The sequence below is a fragment of the Salvelinus fontinalis genome, chromosome 31 (genome assembly GCF_029448725.1).
Source record: "Salvelinus fontinalis isolate EN_2023a chromosome 31, ASM2944872v1, whole genome shotgun sequence".
NCBI classification, from domain to species: domain Eukaryota; kingdom Metazoa; phylum Chordata; class Actinopteri; order Salmoniformes; family Salmonidae; genus Salvelinus; species Salvelinus fontinalis.
In genome coordinates, this window is record NC_074695.1 from 3,132,460 (window position 1) to 3,154,741 (window position 22,282).

Genomic DNA, 22,282 nt, shown 5'->3' on the forward strand with positions numbered 1-22,282 from the left:
AGGTGTTGTTGCCTACCCTCACTGACTGGGGGCGTCCCATCAGGAAGTCCAGGATCCAGTTGCAGAGTTAGGTGTTTAGTCCCAGAATCCTTAGCTTATTGATGAGCTTTGAGGGCACTATGGTGTTGAACGCTGAGCTGTAGTCAATGAACAGCATTCTCAGGTGTTCCTTTTGTCCAGGTGGGAAAGGGCAGTGTGGAGTGCAATAGAGATTGCATCATCTGTTGGTCTGTGTGAATTGGAGTGGGTCCAGGGTATCCTCTACAAAAAATATATATTTATCGACCGAGAGTCATCTGTTCTTTCGACCAATTGATTGGTAGACATGTTAAAACGTATTTTTTTCATATACACTATAGACACATCGTATGTGTTTTAATCAACTACAGTATACCAACCATGCCAACTTTACACACACACACACACACACACACACACACATTCTACCAACTCTGCCAAGAGGCCAACTTTACAGACACACACACACACACACACATTCTACCAACTCTGCCAAGATGCCAACTTTACACACACACACACACACACACACACACACACACACACACACACACACACACATTCTACCAACCCTGCCAAGATGCCAACTTTACACACAGACACGCTGTACACATCATTAGCCTAACGCCACAGAAGACAGTGATTACAGTAATGCCACTCATCTCGTACCTATTACATCACATGTCTGTAATAGGGTACCTGAGGGGGTCGTCAGCCTGACTATATAGAGAACAGTTTAATGGTTAGCATAGCTAGCGTACCTGAGGGATAACCAACTAGTCGTTAGCCAGTTAGCCTGACTATATAGAGAACAGTTTAATGGTTAGCATAGCTAGCGTACCTGAGGGATGACCAACTAGTCGTTAGCCAGTTAGCCTGACTATATAGAGAACAGTTTAATGGTTAGCATAGCTAGCGTACCTGAGGGATACCCAACTAGTCGTTAGCCAGTTAGCCTGACTATATAGAGAACAGTTTAATGGTTAGCATAGCTAGCGTACCTGAGGGATAACCAACTAGTCGTTAGCCAGTTAGCCTGACTATATAGAGAACAGTTTAATGGTTAGCATAGCTAGCGTACCTGAGGGATAACCAACTAGTCGTTAGCCAGTTAGCCTGACTCCATAGAGAAGAGTTTGATGGTCAGCATAGCTAGCGTACCTGAGGGATACCCAGCTAGTCGTTAGCCAGTTAGCCTGACTCCATAGAGAAGAGTTTGATGGCTAGTGTACCTGAGGGATACCCAGCTAGTCGTTCAGCCAGTTAGCCTGACTCCATAGAGAATAGTTTGATGGCTAGTGTACCTGAGGGATACCCAGCTAGTCGTTAGCCAGTTAGCCTGACTCCATAGAGAAGAGTTTGATGGCTAGTGTACCTGAGGGATACCCAACTAGTCGCTAGCCAGTTAGCCTGACTCCATAGAGAAGAGATTGATGGCTAGTGTACCTGAGGGATGCCCAGCCAGTTATCAGCCTGTTTCATGGCCTCCCGGGCGTTCTCCACTGGTTTAGTTTGGTCCCACTGGTTCCAGTCTGCACACAGGCCTACAACGCAACACAATATACACACACATTACATATATAAATATACCGTACCAGTCAAAAGTTTGGACACATCTACTCATTCCAGAGTTTTCTGTAGTTTTACTATTTTCTACATTGTAGAATAATAGTGAAGACATCAAAACTATGAAATAACACATATCTTAAACAAATCTAAATATATTTTATATTTGTGATTCTTCAAAGTAGCCACCCTTTGCCTTGATGACAGCTTTGCACACTCTTGGCATTATCTCAACCAGCTTCACCTGGAATGCTTTTCCAACAGTCTTGAAGGAGTTCCCACATATGCTGAGAACTTAATGGCTGCTTTTCCTTCACTTTGCGGTCCGACTAATTGAGGTCAGGTGATTGTGGATGTCAGGTGGAGACCAGGTTATCTTATAAAGCACTCCATCACGCCACACAACCCTGAAAACCCTGAAAACACCTACCTCACCACCACACAAACCCTGAAATCACCTACCTCACCACCACCACACAAACCCTGAAATCACCTACCTCACCACCACCACACAAACCCTGAAATCACCTACCTCACCACCACCACACAAACCCTGAAATCATCCCCCCCCCCACCCCACACAAACCCTGAAATCACCCCCCCACCCCACCCCACACAAACCCTGAAATCACCTACTTCACCACCACCACACAAACCCTGAAATCGCCTACCCAACCACCACCACACGAACCCTGAAATCACCTACCCAACCACCACCACACAAACCCTGAAATCACCCCCCCACCCCACCACCACACAAACCCTGAAATCACCTACCCAACCACCACCACACAAACCCTGAAATCACCTACCCAACCACCAACACACAAACCCTGAAATCACCTACCCAACCACCACCACACAAACCCTGAAATCACCTACCTCACCACCACCACACAAACCCTGAAATCACCTCACCACCACCACACAAACCCTGAAATCACCTACCCAACCACCACCACACAAACCCTGAAATCACCTACCCAACCACCACCACACAAACCCTGAAATCACCTCACCACCACCACACAAACCCTGAAATCACCTACCTCACCACCACCACACAAACCCTGAAATCACCTACCCAACCACCACCACACAAACCCTGAAATCACCTACCTCACCACCACCACACAAACCCTGAAATCACCTACCCAACCACCACACAAACCCTGAAATCACCTCACCACCACCACACAAACCCTGAAATCACCTACCTCACCACCACCACACAAACCCTGAAATCACCTACCCAACCACCACCACACAAACCCTGAAATCACCTCACCACCAACACACAAACCCTGAAATCACCTACCCAACCACCACCACACAAACCCTGAAATCACCTCACCACCACCACACAAACCCTGAAATCACCTACCTCACCACCACCACACAAACCCTGAAATCACCTACCCAACCACCACCACACAAACCCTGAAATCACCTCACCACCAACACACAAACCCTGAAATCATCTACCTCACCACCACCACACAAACCCTGAAATCATCTACCTCACCACCACACACAAACCCTGAAATCACCTACCTCAACATCACCACACAAACCCTGAAATCACCTACCCAACCACCACACACAAACCCTGAAATCACCTACCTCACCACCACCACACAAACCCTGAAATCACCTACCCAACCACCACCACACAAACCCTGAAATCACCTACCTCACCACCACACAAACCCTGAAATCACCTACCCAACCACCACCACACAAACCCTGAAATCACCTCACCACCACCACACAAACCCTGAAATCACCTACCCAACCACCACCACCACACAAACCCTGAAATCACCTACCCAACCACCACCACACAAACCCTGAAATCACCTACCCAACCACCACCACACAAACCCTGAAATCACCTACCCAACCACCACCACACAAACCCTGAAATCACCTACCTCACCACCACACAAACCCTGAAATCACCTACCTCACCACCACCACACAAACCCTGAAATCACCCCCCCACCCCACACAAACCCTGACATCACCTACCCAACCACCACCACACAAACTCTGAAATCATCTACCTCACCACCACACACAAACTCTGAAATCATCTACCTCACCACCACACAAACCCTGAAATCACCTACCTCACCACCACACACAAACCCTGAAATCACCCCCCCACCACCACACAAACCCTGAAATCACCTACCCAACCACCACCACACAAACCCTGAAATCACCTCACCACCACCACACAAACCCTGAAATCACCTACCCAACCACCACCACCACACAAACCCTGAAATCACCTACCCAACCACCACACAAACCCTGAAATCACCTACCCAACCACCACACAAACCCTGAAATCACCTACCCAACCACCACCCCACAAACCCTGAAATCACCTACCCAACCACCACCACACAAACCCTGAAATCACCTACCTCACCACCACACAAACCCTGAAATCACCTACCCAACCACCACCACACAAACCCTGAAATCACCCCCCCACCCCACACAAACCCTGACATCACCTACCCAACCACCACCACACAAACTCTGAAATCATCTACCTCACCACCACACACAAACTCTGAAATCATCTACCTCACCACCACACAAACCCTGAAATCACCTACCTCACCACCACACACAAACCCTGAAATCACCCCCCCACCACCACACAAACCCTGAAATCACCTACCCAACCACCACCACACAAACTCTGAAATCATCTACCTCACCACCACACACAAACCCTGAAATCACCTACCCAACCACCACCACACAAACCTGGAAATCACCTACCCAACCACCACCACACAAACCCTGAAATCACCTACCCAACCACCACCACCACACAAACCCTGAAATCACCTACCCAACCACCACCACACAAACCCTGAAATCACCTACCTCACCACCACCACACAAACCCTGAAATCATCTACCTCACCACCACACACAAACCCTGAAATCACTTACCTCACCATCACCACACAAACCCTGAAATCACCTACCCAACCACCACACACAAACCCTGAAATCACCTACCCAACCACCACACAAACCCTGAAATCACCTACCTCACCACCACACAAACCCTGAAATCACCTACCCAACCACCACCACACAAACCCTGAAATCATCTACCTCACCACCACACACAAACCCTGAAATCACCTACCCAACCACCACCACACAAACCCGGAAATCACCTACCCAACCACCACACAAACCCTGAAATCACCTACCCAACCACCACACAAACCCTGAAATCACCTACCCAACCACCACACAAACCCTGAAATCACCTACCCAACCACCACCACACAAACCCTGAAATCACCTCACCACCACCACCACACAAACCCTGAAATCACCTACCCAACCACCACCACCACACAAACCCTGAAATCACCTACCCAACCACCACCACACAAACCCTGAAATCACCTACCCAACCACCACCACCACACAAACCCTGAAATCACCTACCCAACCACCACCACACAAACCCTGAAATCACCTCACCACCACCACACAAACCCTGAAATCACCTACCCAACCACCACCACACAAACCCTGAAATCACCTCACCACCACCACCACACAAACCCTGAAATCACCTACCCAACCACCACCACCACACAAACCCTGAAATCACCTACCCAACCACCACCACACAACCCTGAAATCACCTACCCAACCACCACCACACAAACCCTGAAATCATCCCCCCCCCACCACCACACAAACCCTGAAATCGCCTACCTCACCACCACCACACAAACCCTGAAATCACCTACCCAACCACCACCACACAAACCCTGAAATCACCTACCCAACCACCACCACACAAACCCTGAAATCACCTACCCAATCACCACCACACAAACCCTGAAATCACCTACCTCACCACCACCACACAAACCCTGAAATCACCCCCCCACCCCACACAAACCCTGAAATCACCTACCTCACCACCACCACACAAACCCTGAAATCACCTACCTCACCACCACCACACAAACCCTGAAATCACCTACCCAACCACCACACAAACCCTGAAATCACCTATCCAACCACCACCACCACACAAACCCTGAAATCACCTCACCACCACCACACAAACCCTGAAATCATCTACCTCACCACCACCACACAAACCTTGAAATCACCTACCTCACCACCACCACACAAACCCTGAAATCACCTCACCACCAACACACAAACCCTGAAATCATCTACCTCACCACCACCACACAAACCCTGAAATCACCTACCCAACCACCACCACACAAACCCTGAAATCACCTACCCAACCACCACCACCACACAAACCCTGAAATCACCTACCCAACCACCACCACACAAACCCTGAAATCACCTACCTCACCACCACCACACAAACCCTGAAATCATCTACCTCACCACCACCACACAAACCCTGAAATCACCTACCCAACCACCACACACAAACCCTGAAATCACCTACCCAACCACCACCACCACACAAACCCTGAAATCACCTACCCAACCACCACACAAACCCTGAAATCACCTACCCAACCACCACCACCACACAAACCCTGAAATCACCTACCCAACCACCACACAAACCCTGAAATCACCTACCTCACCACCACACAAACCTGAAATCACCTACCCAACAACCACCACACAAACCCTGAAATCACCTACCCAACCACCACCACACAAACCCTGAAATCACCTACCCAACCACCACCCCACAAACCCTGAAATCACCTACCCAACCACCACCACACAAACCCTGAAATCACCTCACCACCACCACACAAACCCTCAAATCATCTACCCAACCACCACCACACAAACCCTGAAATCACCTACCTCACCACCACCACACAAACTCTGAAATCATCTACCTCACCACCACACACAAACCCTGAAATCACCTACCCAACCACCACCACACAAACCTGGAAATCACCTACCCAACCACCACCCCACAAACCCTGAAATCACCTACCCAACCACCACCACACAAACCCTGAAATCACCTCACCACCACCACACAAACCCTCAAATCATCTACCCAACCACCACCACACAAACCCTGAAATCACCTACCTCACCACCACCACACAAACTCTGAAATCATCTACCTCACCACCACACACAAACCCTGAAATCACCTACCCAACCACCACCACACAAACCTGGAAATCACCTACCCAACCACCACCACACAAACCCTGAAATCACCTACCCAACCACCACCACACAAACCCTGAAATCACCTACCCAACCACCACCACACAAACCCTGAAATCACCTACCCAACCACCACCACACAAACCCTGAAATCACCTACCTCACCACCACCACACAAACTCTGAAATCATCTACCTCACCACCACACACAAACCCTGAAATCACCTACCCAACCACCACCACACAAACCTGGAAATCACCTACCCAACCACCACCACACAAACCCTGAAATCACCTACCCAACCACCACCACACAAACCCTGAAATCACCTACCCAACCACCACCACACAAACCCTGAAATCATCTACCCAACCACCACCACACAAACCCTGAAATCACCTACCCAACCACCACCACACAAACCCTGAAATCATCTACCTCACCACCACACACAAACCCTGAAATCACCTACCCAACCACCACCACACAAACCCGGAAATCACCTACCCAACCACCACCACACAAACCCTGAAATCACCTACCCAACCACCACACAAACCCTGAAATCACCTCACCACCACCACCACACAAACCCTGAAATCACCTACCCAACCACCACACAAACCCTGAAATCACCTCACCACCACCACACAAACCCTGAAATCACCTACCCAACCACCACACAAACCCTGAAATCACCTACCCAACCACCACCACCACACAAACCCTGAAATCACCTACCTCACCACCACCACACAAACCCTGAAATCACCTACCCAACCACCACCACACAAACCCTGAAATCACCTACCTCACCATCACCACACAAACCCGGAAATCACCTACCCAACCACCACCACCACACAAACCCTGAAATCACCTACCCAACCACCACCACACAAACCCTGAAATCACCTACCCAACCACCACACAAACCCTGAAATCACCTACCCAACCACCACCACACACAAACCCTGAAATCACCTACCCAACCACCACCACCACACAAACCCTGAAATCACCTACCCAACCACCACACAAACCCTGAAATCACCTACCCAACCACCACCACACACAAACCCGGAAATCACCTACCCAACCACCACCACCACACAAACCCTGAAATCACCTACCCAACCACCACCACCACACAAACCCTGAAATCACCTCACCACCACCACCACACAAACCCTTAAATCACCTACCCAACCACCATACACAAACCCTGAAATCACCTACCCAACCACCACCACACACAAACCCTGAAATCACCTACCCAACCACCACCACACAAACCCTGAAATCACCTACCCAACCACCACCACACAAACCCTGAAATCACCTACCCAACCACCACCACACAAACCCTGAAATCACCTACCCAACCACCACCACACAAACCCTTAAATCACCTACCTCACCACCACCACACAAACCCTTAAATCACCTACCCAACCACCACCACACAAACCCTGAAATCACCTACCTCACCACCACACAAACCCTGAAATCACCTACCCAACCACCACCACACAAACCCTGAAATCATCTACCTCACCACCACACACAAACCCTGAAATCACCTACCCAACCACCACCACACAAACCCTGAAATCACCTACCCAACCACCACCACACAAACCCTGAAATCACCTACCCAACCACCACCACACAAACCCTGAAATCACCTACCCAACCACCACCACACAAACCCTGAAATCACCTACCCAACCACCACCACACAAACCCTGAAATCACCTACCTCACCACCACCACACAAACTCTGAAATCATCTACCTCACCACCACACACAAACCCTGAAATCACCTACCCAACCACCACCACACAAACCCTGAAATCACCTACCCAACCACCACCACACAAACCCTGAAATCACCTACCCAACCACCACCACACAAACCCTGAAATCATCTACCCAACCACCACCACACAAACCCTGAAATCACCTACCCAACCACCACCACACAAACCCTGAAATCACCTACCTCACCACCACCACACAAACCCTGAAATCACCTACCCAACCACCACCACACAAACCCTGAAATCATCTACCTCACCACCACACACAAACCCTGAAATCACCTACCCAACCACCACCACACAAACCCGGAAATCACCTACCCAACCACCACCACACAAACCCTGAAATCACCTACCCAACCACCACACAAACCCTGAAATCACCTCACCACCACCACCACACAAACCCTGAAATCACCTACCCAACCACCACACAAACCCTGAAATCACCTCACCACCACCACACAAACCCTGAAATCACCTACCCAACCACCACACAAACCCTGAAATCACCTACCCAACCACCACCACACAAACCCTGAAATCACCTACCTCACCACCACCACACAAACCCTGAAATCACCTACCCAACCACCACCACACAAACCCTGAAATCACCTACCTCACCACCACCACACAAACCCGGAAATCACCTACCCAACCACCACCACCACACAAACCCTGAAATCACCTACCCAACCACCACCACCACACAAACCCTGAAATCACCTACCCAACCACCACACAAACCCTGAAATCACCTACCCAACCACCACCACACAAACCCTGAAATCACCTACCCAACCACCACCACACACAAACCCGGAAATCACCTACCCAACCACCACCACCACACAAACCCTGAAATCACCTACCCAACCACCACCACCACACAAACCCTGAAATCACCTCACCACCACCACCACACAAACCCTTAAATCACCTACCCAACCACCATACACAAACCCTGAAATCACCTACCCAACCACCACACAAACCCTGAAATCACCTACCCAACCACCACACAAACCCTGAAATCACCTACCTCACCACCACAAAAACCCTGAAATCACCTACCCAACCACCACCACACAAACCCTGAAATCACCTCACCACCACCACCACACAAACCCTGAAATCACCTACCCAACCACCACCACACAAACCCTGAAATCACCTCACCACCACCACCACACAAACCCTGAAATCACCTACCCAACCACCACCACCACACAAACCCTGAAATCACCTACCCAACCACCACCACACAAACCCTGAAATCACCTCACCACCACCACACAAACCCTGAAATCACCTACCCAACCACCACCACACAAACCCTGAAATCACCTCACCACCACCACCACACAAACCCTGAAATCACCTACCCAACCACCACCACACAAACCCTGAAATCACCTCACCACCACCACCACACAAACCCTGAAATCACCTACCCAACCACCACCACCACACAAACCCTGAAATCACCTACCCAACCACCACCACACAAACCCTGAAATCACCTCACCACCACCACACAAACCCTGAAATCACCTACCCAACCACCACCACACAAACCCTGAAATCACCTCACCACCACCACCACACAAACCCTGAAATCACCTACCCAACCACCACCACCACACAAACCCTGAAATCACCTACCCAACCACCACCACACAACCCTGAAATCACCTACCCAACCACCACCACACAAACCCTGAAATCATCCCCCCCCCACCACCACACAAACCCTGAAATCGCCTACCTCACCACCACCACACAAACCCTGAAATCACCTACCCAACCACCACCACACAAACCCTGAAATCACCTACCCAACCACCACCACACAAACCCTGAAATCACCTACCCAATCACCACCACACAAACCCTGAAATCACCTACCTCACCACCACCACACAAACCCTGAAATCACCCCCCCACCCCACACAAACCCTGAAATCACCTACCTCACCACCACCACACAAACCCTGAAATCACCTACCTCACCACCACCACACAAACCCTGAAATCACCTCACCACCACCACACAAACCCTGAAATCATCTACCTCACCACCACCACACAAACCTTGAAATCACCTACCTCACCACCACCACACAAACCCTGAAATCACCTCACCACCAACACACAAACCCTGAAATCATCTACCTCACCACCACCACACAAACCCTGAAATCACCTACCCAACCACCACCACACAAACCCTGAAATCACCTACCCAACCACCACCACCACACAAACCCTGAAATCACCTACCCAACCACCACCACACAAACCCTGAAATCACCTACCTCACCACCACCACACAAACCCTGAAATCATCTACCTCACCACCACCACACAAACCCTGAAATCACCTACCCAACCACCACACACAAACCCTGAAATCACCTACCCAACCACCACCACCACACAAACCCTGAAATCACCTACCCAACCACCACACAAACCCTGAAATCACCTACCCAACCACCACCACCACGCAAACCCTGAAATCACCTACCCAACCACCACACAAACCCTGAAATCACCTACCTCACCACCACACAAACCTGAAATCACCTACCCAACAACCACCACACAAACCCTGAAATCACCTACCCAACCACCACCACACAAACCCTGAAATCACCTACCCAACCACCACCCCACAAACCCTGAAATCACCTACCCAACCACCACCACACAAACCCTGAAATCACCTCACCACCACCACACAAACCCTCAAATCATCTACCCAACCACCACCACACAAACCCTGAAATCACCTACCTCACCACCACCACACAAACTCTGAAATCATCTACCTCACCACCACACACAAACCCTGAAATCACCTACCCAACCACCACCACACAAACCTGGAAATCACCTACCCAACCACCACCCCACAAACCCTGAAATCACCTACCCAACCACCACCACACAAACCCTGAAATCACCTCACCACCACCACACAAACCCTCAAATCATCTACCCAACCACCACCACACAAACCCTGAAATCACCTACCTCACCACCACCACACAAACTCTGAAATCATCTACCTCACCACCACACACAAACCCTGAAATCACCTACCCAACCACCACCACACAAACCTGGAAATCACCTACCCAACCACCACCACACAAACCCTGAAATCACCTACCCAACCACCACCACACAAACCCTGAAATCACCTACCCAACCACCACCACACAAACCCTGAAATCACCTACCCAACCACCACCACACAAACCCTGAAATCACCTACCTCACCACCACCACACAAACTCTGAAATCATCTACCTCACCACCACACACAAACCCTGAAATCACCTACCCAACCACCACCACACAAACCTGGAAATCACCTACCCAACCACCACCACACAAACCCTGAAATCACCTACCCAACCACCACCACACAAACCCTGAAATCACCTACCCAACCACCACCACACAAACCCTGAAATCATCTACCCAACCACCACCACACAAACCCTGAAATCACCTACCCAACCACCACCACACAAACCCTGAAATCATCTACCTCACCACCACACACAAACCCTGAAATCACCTACCCAACCACCACCACACAAACCCGGAAATCACCTACCCAACCACCACCACACAAACCCTGAAATCACCTACCCAACCACCACACAAACCCTGAAATCACCTCACCACCACCACCACACAAACCCTGAAATCACCTACCCAACCACCACACAAACCCTGAAATCACCTCACCACCACCACACAAACCCTGAAATCACCTACCCAACCACCACACAAACCCTGAAATCACCTACCCAACCACCACCACACAAACCCTGAAATCACCTACCTCACCACCACCACACAAACCCTGAAATCACCTACCCAACCACCACCACACAAACCCTGAAATCACCTACCTCACCATCACCACACAAACCCGGAAATCACCTACCCAACCACCACCACCACACAAACCCTGAAATCACCTACCCAACCACCACCACACAAACCCTGAAATCACCTACCCAACCACCACACAAACCCGGAAATCACCTACCCAACCACCACCACACACAAACCCTGAAATCACCTACCCAACCACCACCACCACACAAACCCTGAAATCACCTACCCAACCACCACACAAACCCTGAAATCACCTACCCAACCACCACCACACACAAACCCGGAAATCACCTACCCAACCACCACCACACAAACCCTGAAATCACCTACCCAACCACCACCACCACACAAACCCTGAAATCACCTACCCAACCACCACACAAACCCTGAAATCACCTACCCAACCACCACCACCACACAAACCCTGAAATCACCTACCCAACCACCACCACCACACAAACCCTGAAATCACCTCACCACCACCACCACACAAACCCTTAAATCACCTACCCAACCACCATACACAAACCCTGAAATCACCTACCCAACCACCACCACACACAAACCCTGAAATCACCTACCCAACCACCACCACACAAACCCTGAAATCACCTACCCAACCACCACCACACAAACCCTGAAATCACCTACCCAACCACCACCACACAAACCCTAAAATCACCTACCTCACCACCACCACACAAACCCTTAAATCACCTACCCAACCACCACCACACAAACCCTGAAATCACCTACCTCACCACCACACAAACCCTGAAATCACCTACCCAACCACCACCACACAAACCCTGAAATCATCTACCTCACCACCACACACAAACCCTGAAATCACCTACCCAACCACCACCACACAAACCCTGAAATCACCTACCCAACCACCACCACACAAACCCTGAAATCACCTACCCAACCACCACCACACAAACCCTGAAATCACCTACCCAACCACCACCACACAAACCCTGAAATCACCTACCCAACCACCACCACACAAACCCTGAAATCACCTACCTCACCACCACCACACAAACTCTGAAATCATCTACCTCACCACCACACACAAACCCTGAAATCACCTACCCAACCACCACCACACAAACCCTGAAATCACCTACCCAACCACCACCACACAAACCCTGAAATCACCTACCCAACCACCACCACACAAACCCTGAAATCACCTACCCAACCACCACCACACAAACCCTGAAATCATCTACCCAACCACCACCACACAAACCCTGAAATCACCTACCCAACCACCACCACACAAACCCTGAAATCATCTACCTCACCACCACACACAAACCCTGAAATCACCTACCCAACCACCACCACACAAACCCGGAAATCACCTACCCAACCACCACCACACAAACCCTGAAATCACCTACCCAACCACCACACAAACCCTGAAATCACCTCACCACCACCACCACACAAACCCTGAAATCACCTACCCAACCACCACACAAACCCTGAAATCACCTCACCACCACCACACAAACCCTGAAATCACCTACCCAACCACCACACAAACCCTGAAATCACCTACCCAACCACCACCACACAAACCCTGAAATCACCTACCTCACCACCACCACACAAACCCTGAAATCACCTACCCAACCACCACCACACAAACCCTGAAATCACCTACCTCACCACCACCACACAAACCCGGAAATCACCTACCCAACCACCACCACCACACAAACCCTGAAATCACCTACCCAACCACCACCACCACACAAACCCTGAAATCACCTACCCAACCACCACACAAACCCTGAAATCACCTACCCAACCACCACCACACACAAACCCGGAAATCACCTACCCAACCACCACCACCACACAAACCCTGAAATCACCTACCCAACCACCACCACCACACAAACCCTGAAATCACCTCACCACCACCACCACACAAACCCTGAAATCACCTACCCAACCACCACCACCACACAAACCCTGAAATCACCTACCCAACCACCACCACACAAACCCTGAAATCACCTACCCAACCACCACCACACAAACCCTGAAATCATCTACCTCACCACCACACACAAACCCTGAAATCACCTACCCAACCACCACCACACAAACCCTGAAATCACCTACCCAACCACCACCACACAAACCCTGAAATCATCTACCCAACCACCACCACACAAACCCTGAAATCACCTACCCAACCACCACCACACAAACCCTGAAATCACCTACCCAACCACCACCACACAAACCCTTAAATCACCTACCCAACCACCACCACCACACAAACCCTGAAATCACCTACCCAACCACCACCACACAAACCCTTAAATCACCTACCCAACCACCACCACACAAACCCTGAAATCACCTACCTCACCACCACCACACAAACTCTGAAATCACCTCACCACCACCACCACACAAACCCTGAAATCACCTACCCAACCACCACACAAACCCTGAAATCACCTACCCAACCACCACCACCACACAAACCCTGAAATCACCTACCCAACCACCACCACACAAACCCTGAAATCACCTCACCACCACCACCACACAAACCCTGAAATCACCTACCTCACCACCACACAAACCCTGAAATCACCTCACCACCACCACCACACAAACCCTGAAATCACCTACCTCACCACCACCACACAAACCCTGAAATCACCTACCCAACCACCACCACACACAAACCCGGAAATCACCTACCCAACCACCACCACCACACAAACCCTGAAATCACCTACCCAACCACCACCACCACACAAACCCTGAAATCACCTCACCACCACCACCACACAAACCCTTAAATCACCTACCCAACCACCATACACAAACCCTGAAATCACCTACCCAACCACCACACAAACCCTGAAATCACCTACCCAACCACCACACAAACCCTGAAATCACCTACCTCACCACCACAAAAACCCTGAAATCACCTACCCAACCACCACCACACAAACCCTGAAATCACCTCACCACCACCACCACACAAACCCTGAAATCACCTACCCAACCACCACCACACAAACCCTGAAATCACCTCACCACCACCACCACACAAACCCTGAAATCACCTACCCAACCACCACCACCACACAAACCCTGAAATCACCTACCCAACCACCACCACACAAACCCTGAAATCACCTCACCACCACCACACAAACCCTGAAATCACCTACCCAACCACCACCACACAAACCCTGAAATCACCTCACCACCACCACCACACAAACCCTGAAATCACCTACCCAACCACCACCACACAAACCCTGAAATCACCTCACCACCACCACCACACAAACCCTGAAATCACCTACCCAACCACCACCACCACACAAACCCTGAAATCACCTACCCAACCACCACCACACAAACCCTGAAATCACCTCACCACCACCACACAAACCCTGAAATCACCTACCCAACCACCACCACACAAACCCTGAAATCACCTCACCACCACCACCACACAAACCCTGAAATCACCTACCCAACCACCACCACCACACAAACCCTGAAATCACCTACCCAACCACCACCACACAACCCTGAAATCACCTACCCAACCACCACCACACAAACCCTGAAATCATCCCCCCCCCACCACCACACAAACCCTGAAATCGCCTACCTCACCACCACCACACAAACCCTGAAATCACCTACCCAACCACCACCACACAAACCCTGAAATCACCTACCCAACCACCACCACACAAACCCTGAAATCACCTACCCAATCACCACCACACAAACCCTGAAATCACCTACCTCACCACCACCACACAAACCCTGAAATCACCCCCCCACCCCACACAAACCCTGAAATCACCTACCTCACCACCACCACACAAACCCTGAAATCACCTACCTCACCACCACCACACAAACCCTGAAATCACCTCACCACCACCACACAAACCCTGAAATCATCTACCTCACCACCACCACACAAACCTTGAAATCACCTACCTCACCACCACCACACAAACCCTGAAATCACCTCACCACCAACACACAAACCCTGAAATCATCTACCTCACCACCACCACACAAACCCTGAAATCACCTACCCAACCACCACCACACAAACCCTGAAATCACCTACCCAACCACCACCACCACACAAACCCTGAAATCACCTACCCAACCACCACCACACAAACCCTGAAATCACCTACCTCACCACCACCACACAAACCCTGAAATCATCTACCTCACCACCACCACACAAACCCTGAAATCACCTACCCAACCACCACACACAAACCCTGAAATCACCTACCCAACCACCACCACCACACAAACCCTGAAATCACCTACCCAACCACCACACAAACCCTGAAATCACCTACCCAACCACCACACAAACCCTGAAATCACCTACCTCACCACCACACAAACCTGAAATCACCTACCCAACAACCACCACACAAACCCTGAAATCACCTACCCAACCACCACCACACAAACCCTGAAATCACCTACCCAACCACCACCCCACAAACCCTGAAATCACCTACCCAACCACCACCACACAAACCCTGAAATCACCTCACCACCACCACACAAACCCTCAAATCATCTACCCAACCACCACCACACAAACCCTGAAATCACCTACCTCACCACCACCACACAAACTCTGAAATCATCTACCTCACCACCACACACAAACCCTGAAATCACCTACCCAACCACCACCACACAAACCTGGAAATCACCTACCCAACCACCACCCCACAAACCCTGAAATCACCTACCCAACCACCACCACACAAACCCTGAAATCACCTCACCACCACCACACAAACCCTCAAATCATCTACCCAACCACCACCACACAAACCCTGAAATCACCTACCTCACCACCACCACACAAACTCTGAAATCATCTACCTCACCACCACACACAAACCCTGAAATCACCTACCCAACCACCACCACACAAACCTGGAAATCACCTACCCAACCACCACCACACAAACCCTGAAATCACCTACCCAACCACCACCACACAAACCCTGAAATCACCTACCCAACCACCACCACACAAACCCTGAAATCACCTACCCAACCACCACCACACAAACCCTGAAATCACCTACCTCACCACCACCACACAAACTCTGAAATCATCTACTTCACCACCACACACAAACCCTGAAATCACCTACCCAACCACCACCACACAAACCTGGAAATCACCTACCCAACCACCACCACACAAACCCTGAAATCACCTACCCAACCACCACCACACAAACCCTGAAATCACCTACCCAACCACCACCACACAAACCCTGAAATCATCTACCCAACCACCACCACACAAACCCTGAAATCACCTACCCAACCACCACCACACAAACCCTGAAATCATCTACCTCACCACCACACACAAACCCTGAAATCACCTACCCAACCACCACCACACAAACCCGGAAATCACCTACCCAACCACCACCACACAAACCCTGAAATCACCTACCCAACCACCACACAAACCCTGAAATCACCTCACCACCACCACCACACAAACCCTGAAATCACCTACCCAACCACCACACAAACCCTGAAATCACCTCACCACCACCACACAAACCCTGAAATCACCTACCCAACCACCACACAAACCCTGAAATCACCTACCCAACCACCACCACACAAACCCTGAAATCACCTACCTCACCACCACCACACAAACCCTGAAATCACCTACCCAACCACCACCACACAAACCCTGAAATCACCTACCTCACCATCACCACACAAACCCGGAAATCACCTACCCAACCACCACCACCACACAAACCCTGAAATCACCTACCCAACCACCACCACACAAACCCTGAAATCACCTACCCAACCACCACACAAACCCTGAAATCACCTACCCAACCACCACCACACACAAACCCTGAAATCACCTACCCAACCACCACCACCACACAAACCCTGAAATCACCTACCCAACCACCACACAAACCCTGAAATCACCTACCCAACCACCACCACACACAAACCCGGAAATCACCTACCCAACCACCACCACACAAACCCTGAAATCACCTACCCAACCACCACCACCACACAAACCCTGAAATCACCTACCCAACCACCACACAAACCCTGAAATCACCTACCCAACCACCACCACCACACAAACCCTGAAATCACCTACCCAACCACCACCACCACACAAACCCTGAAATCACCTCACCACCACCACCACACAAACCCTTAAATCACCTACCCAACCACCATACACAAACCCTGAAATCACCTACCCAACCACCACCACACACAAACCCTGAAATCACCTACCCAACCACCACCACACAAACCCTGAAATCACCTACCCAACCACCACCACACAAACCCTGAAATCACCTACCCAACCACCACCACACAAACCCTTAAATCACCTACCTCACCACCACCACACAAACCCTTAAATCACCTACCCAACCACCACCACACAAACCCTGAAATCACCTACCTCACCACCACACAAACCCTGAAATCACCTACCCAACCACCACCACACAAACCCTGAAATCATCTACCTCACCACCACACACAAACCCTGAAATCACCTACCCAACCACCACCACACAAACCCTGAAATCACCTACCCAACCACCACCACACAAACCCTGAAATCACCTACCCAACCACCACCACACAAACCCTGAAATCACCTACCCAACCACCACCACACAAACCCTGAAATCACCTACCCAACCACCACCACACAAACCCTGAAATCACCTACCTCACCACCACCACACAAACTCTGAAATCATCTACCTCACCACCACACACAAACCCTGAAATCACCTACCCAACCACCACCACACAAACCTGGAAATCACCTACCCAACCACCACCACACAAACCCTGAAATCACCTACCCAACCACCACCACACAAACCCTGAAATCACCTACCCAACCACCACCACACAAACCCTGAAATCATCTACCCAACCACCACCACACAAACCCTGAAATCACCTACCCAACCACCACCACACAAACCCTGAAATCATCTACCTCACCACCACACACAAACCCTGAAATCACCTACCCAACCACCACCACACAAACCCGGAAATCACCTACCCAACCACCACCACACAAACCCTGAAATCACCTACCCAACCACCACACAAACCCTGAAATCACCTCACCACCACCACCACACAAACCCTGAAATCACCTACCCAACCACCACACAAACCCTGAAATCACCTCACCACCACCACACAAACCCTGAAATCACCTACCCAACCACCACACAAACCCTGAAATCACCTACCCAACCACCACCACACAAACCCTGAAATCACCTACCTCACCACCACCACACAAACCCTGAAATCACCTACCTCACCACCACCACCACACAAACCCTGAAATCACCTACCCAACCACCACCACCACACAAACCCTGAAATCACCTACCCAACCACCACCACACAAACCCTGAAATCACCTACCTCACCACCACCACACAAACCCGGAAATCACCTACCCAACCACCACCACCACACAAACCCTGAAATCACCTACCCAACCACCACCACCACACAAACCCTGAAATCACCTACCCAACCACCACACAAACCCTGAAATCACCTACCCAACCACCACCACACACAAACCCGGAAATCACCTACCCAACCACCACCACCACACAAACCCTGAAATCACCTACCTCACCACCACCACCACACAAACCCTGAAATCACCTCACCACCACCACCACACAAACCCTGAAATCACCTACCCAACCACCACCACCACACAAACCCTGAAATCACCTACCCAACCACCACCACACAAACCCTGAAATCACCTACCCAACCACCACCACACAAACCCTGAAATCATCTACCTCACCACCACACACAAACCCTGAAATCACCTACCCAACCACCACCACACAAACCCTGAAATCACCTACCCAACCACCACCACACAAACCCTGAAATCATCTACCCAACCACCACCACACAAACCCTGAAATCACCTACCCCACCACCACCACACAAACCCTGAAATCACCTACCCAACCACCACCACACAAACCCTTAAATCACCTACCCAACCACCACCACACAAACCCTGAAATCACCTACCTCACCACCACCACACAAACTCTGAAATCACCTCACCACCACCACCACACAAACCCTGAAATCACCTACCCAACCACCACACAAACCCTGAAATCACCTACCCAACCACCACCACCACACAAACCCTGAAATCACCTACCCAACCACCACCACACAAACCCTGAAATCACCTCACCACCACCACCACACAAACCCTGAAATCACCTACCTCACCACCACACAAACCCTGAAATCACCTCACCACCACCACCACACAAACCCTGAAATCACCTACCTCACCACCACCACACAAACCCTGAAATCACCTACCCAACCACCACCACCACACAAACCCTGAAATCACCTACCCAACCACCACCACACAAACCCTGAAATCACCTACCCAACCACCACCACCACACAAACCCTGAAATCACCTACCCAACCACCACCACCACACAAACCCTGAAATCACCTACCCAACCACCACCACACAAACCCTGAAATCACCTACCTCACCACCACCACACAAACCCTGTGATTCACCTAAACCCCCCCCCCCCCTCCCCACACATACCCTGTGATTCACCTAAACCCCCCCCCCCCTCCCAACACATACCCTGTGATTCACCTACACCCTCCACACACATACACACAAACCCAGAAATTACTTACACCCCCCCAAACCCCTACAATGCCCGGCCACTTTCTGACCCCGACACTTAACCCCTAACCTCTAATCCCTGACCCCTAACCTCTAATCCCTGACCCCTAACCTCTAATCCCTGACCCATAACCTCTAATCCCTGACCCCTAACCTCTAATCCCTGACCCCTAACCTCTAATCCCTGAACACTAACCTCTAATCCCTGACCCCTAACCTCTAATCCCTGAACACTAACCTCTAATCCCTGACCCCTAACCTCTAATCCCTGAACACTAACCTCTAATCCCTGACCCCTAACCTCTAATCCCTGAACACTAACCTCTAATCCCTGACCCCTAACCTCTAATCCCTGAACACTAACCTCTAATCCCTGACCCCTAACCTCTAATCCCTGACCCCTAACCTCTAATCCCTGACCCCTGACCTACCCGGAGCACAGCTGTTGACCAGTGCCCCCAGTGCTCTGCCACTCCGCCAGTCTCTGCTGAAGTTGTGGATGGAGATATCTGGGAGCTTGTTCTGGATCCATCCCAGAAGCCTCTGTTTTGGGGTCTTGTGCTGGCCGTCGCCGCCCTCCTCCTCCTCGTCCCACATGGGCATGGAGATGGAGTAGTGGAGGATCAGAGTCCACACCATGCCAAGGATCAGCTTCAGATTACCATCTACTATGGCCTTGGAGTCTGGAGGAGAGACAGTAATATATAGGATCAGCTTCAGGTTACCATCTACTATGGCCTTGGAGTCTGGAGGAGAGACAGTAATATATAGGATCAGCTTCAGGTTACCATCTACTATGGCCTTGGAGTCTGGAGGAGAGACAGTAATATATAGGATCAGCTTCAGGTTACCATCTACTATGGCCTTGGAGTGTGGAGGAGAGACAGTAATATATAGGATCAGCTTCAGGTTACCATCTACTA

At 50.5% G+C, this 22,282-nt stretch overlaps 1 protein-coding gene across 1 annotated transcript in view; it reads right to left on the minus strand.

Moving 5' to 3' along the window:
- Positions 1-22,282, minus strand: part of LOC129829423 (filamin-A-like) — a 313,184-nt gene that overhangs the window by 277,065 nt on the left and 13,837 nt on the right. Inside the window, exons 2-3 of the mRNA XM_055891112.1 lie at positions 21,791-22,042; positions 1,465-1,562 (exon numbers count right to left, since the gene is read on the minus strand). Coding sequence (XP_055747087.1) covers positions 1,465-1,562; positions 21,791-22,042 — 350 coding nt within the window. The remainder of the gene's footprint in view (positions 1-1,464; positions 1,563-21,790; positions 22,043-22,282) is intronic.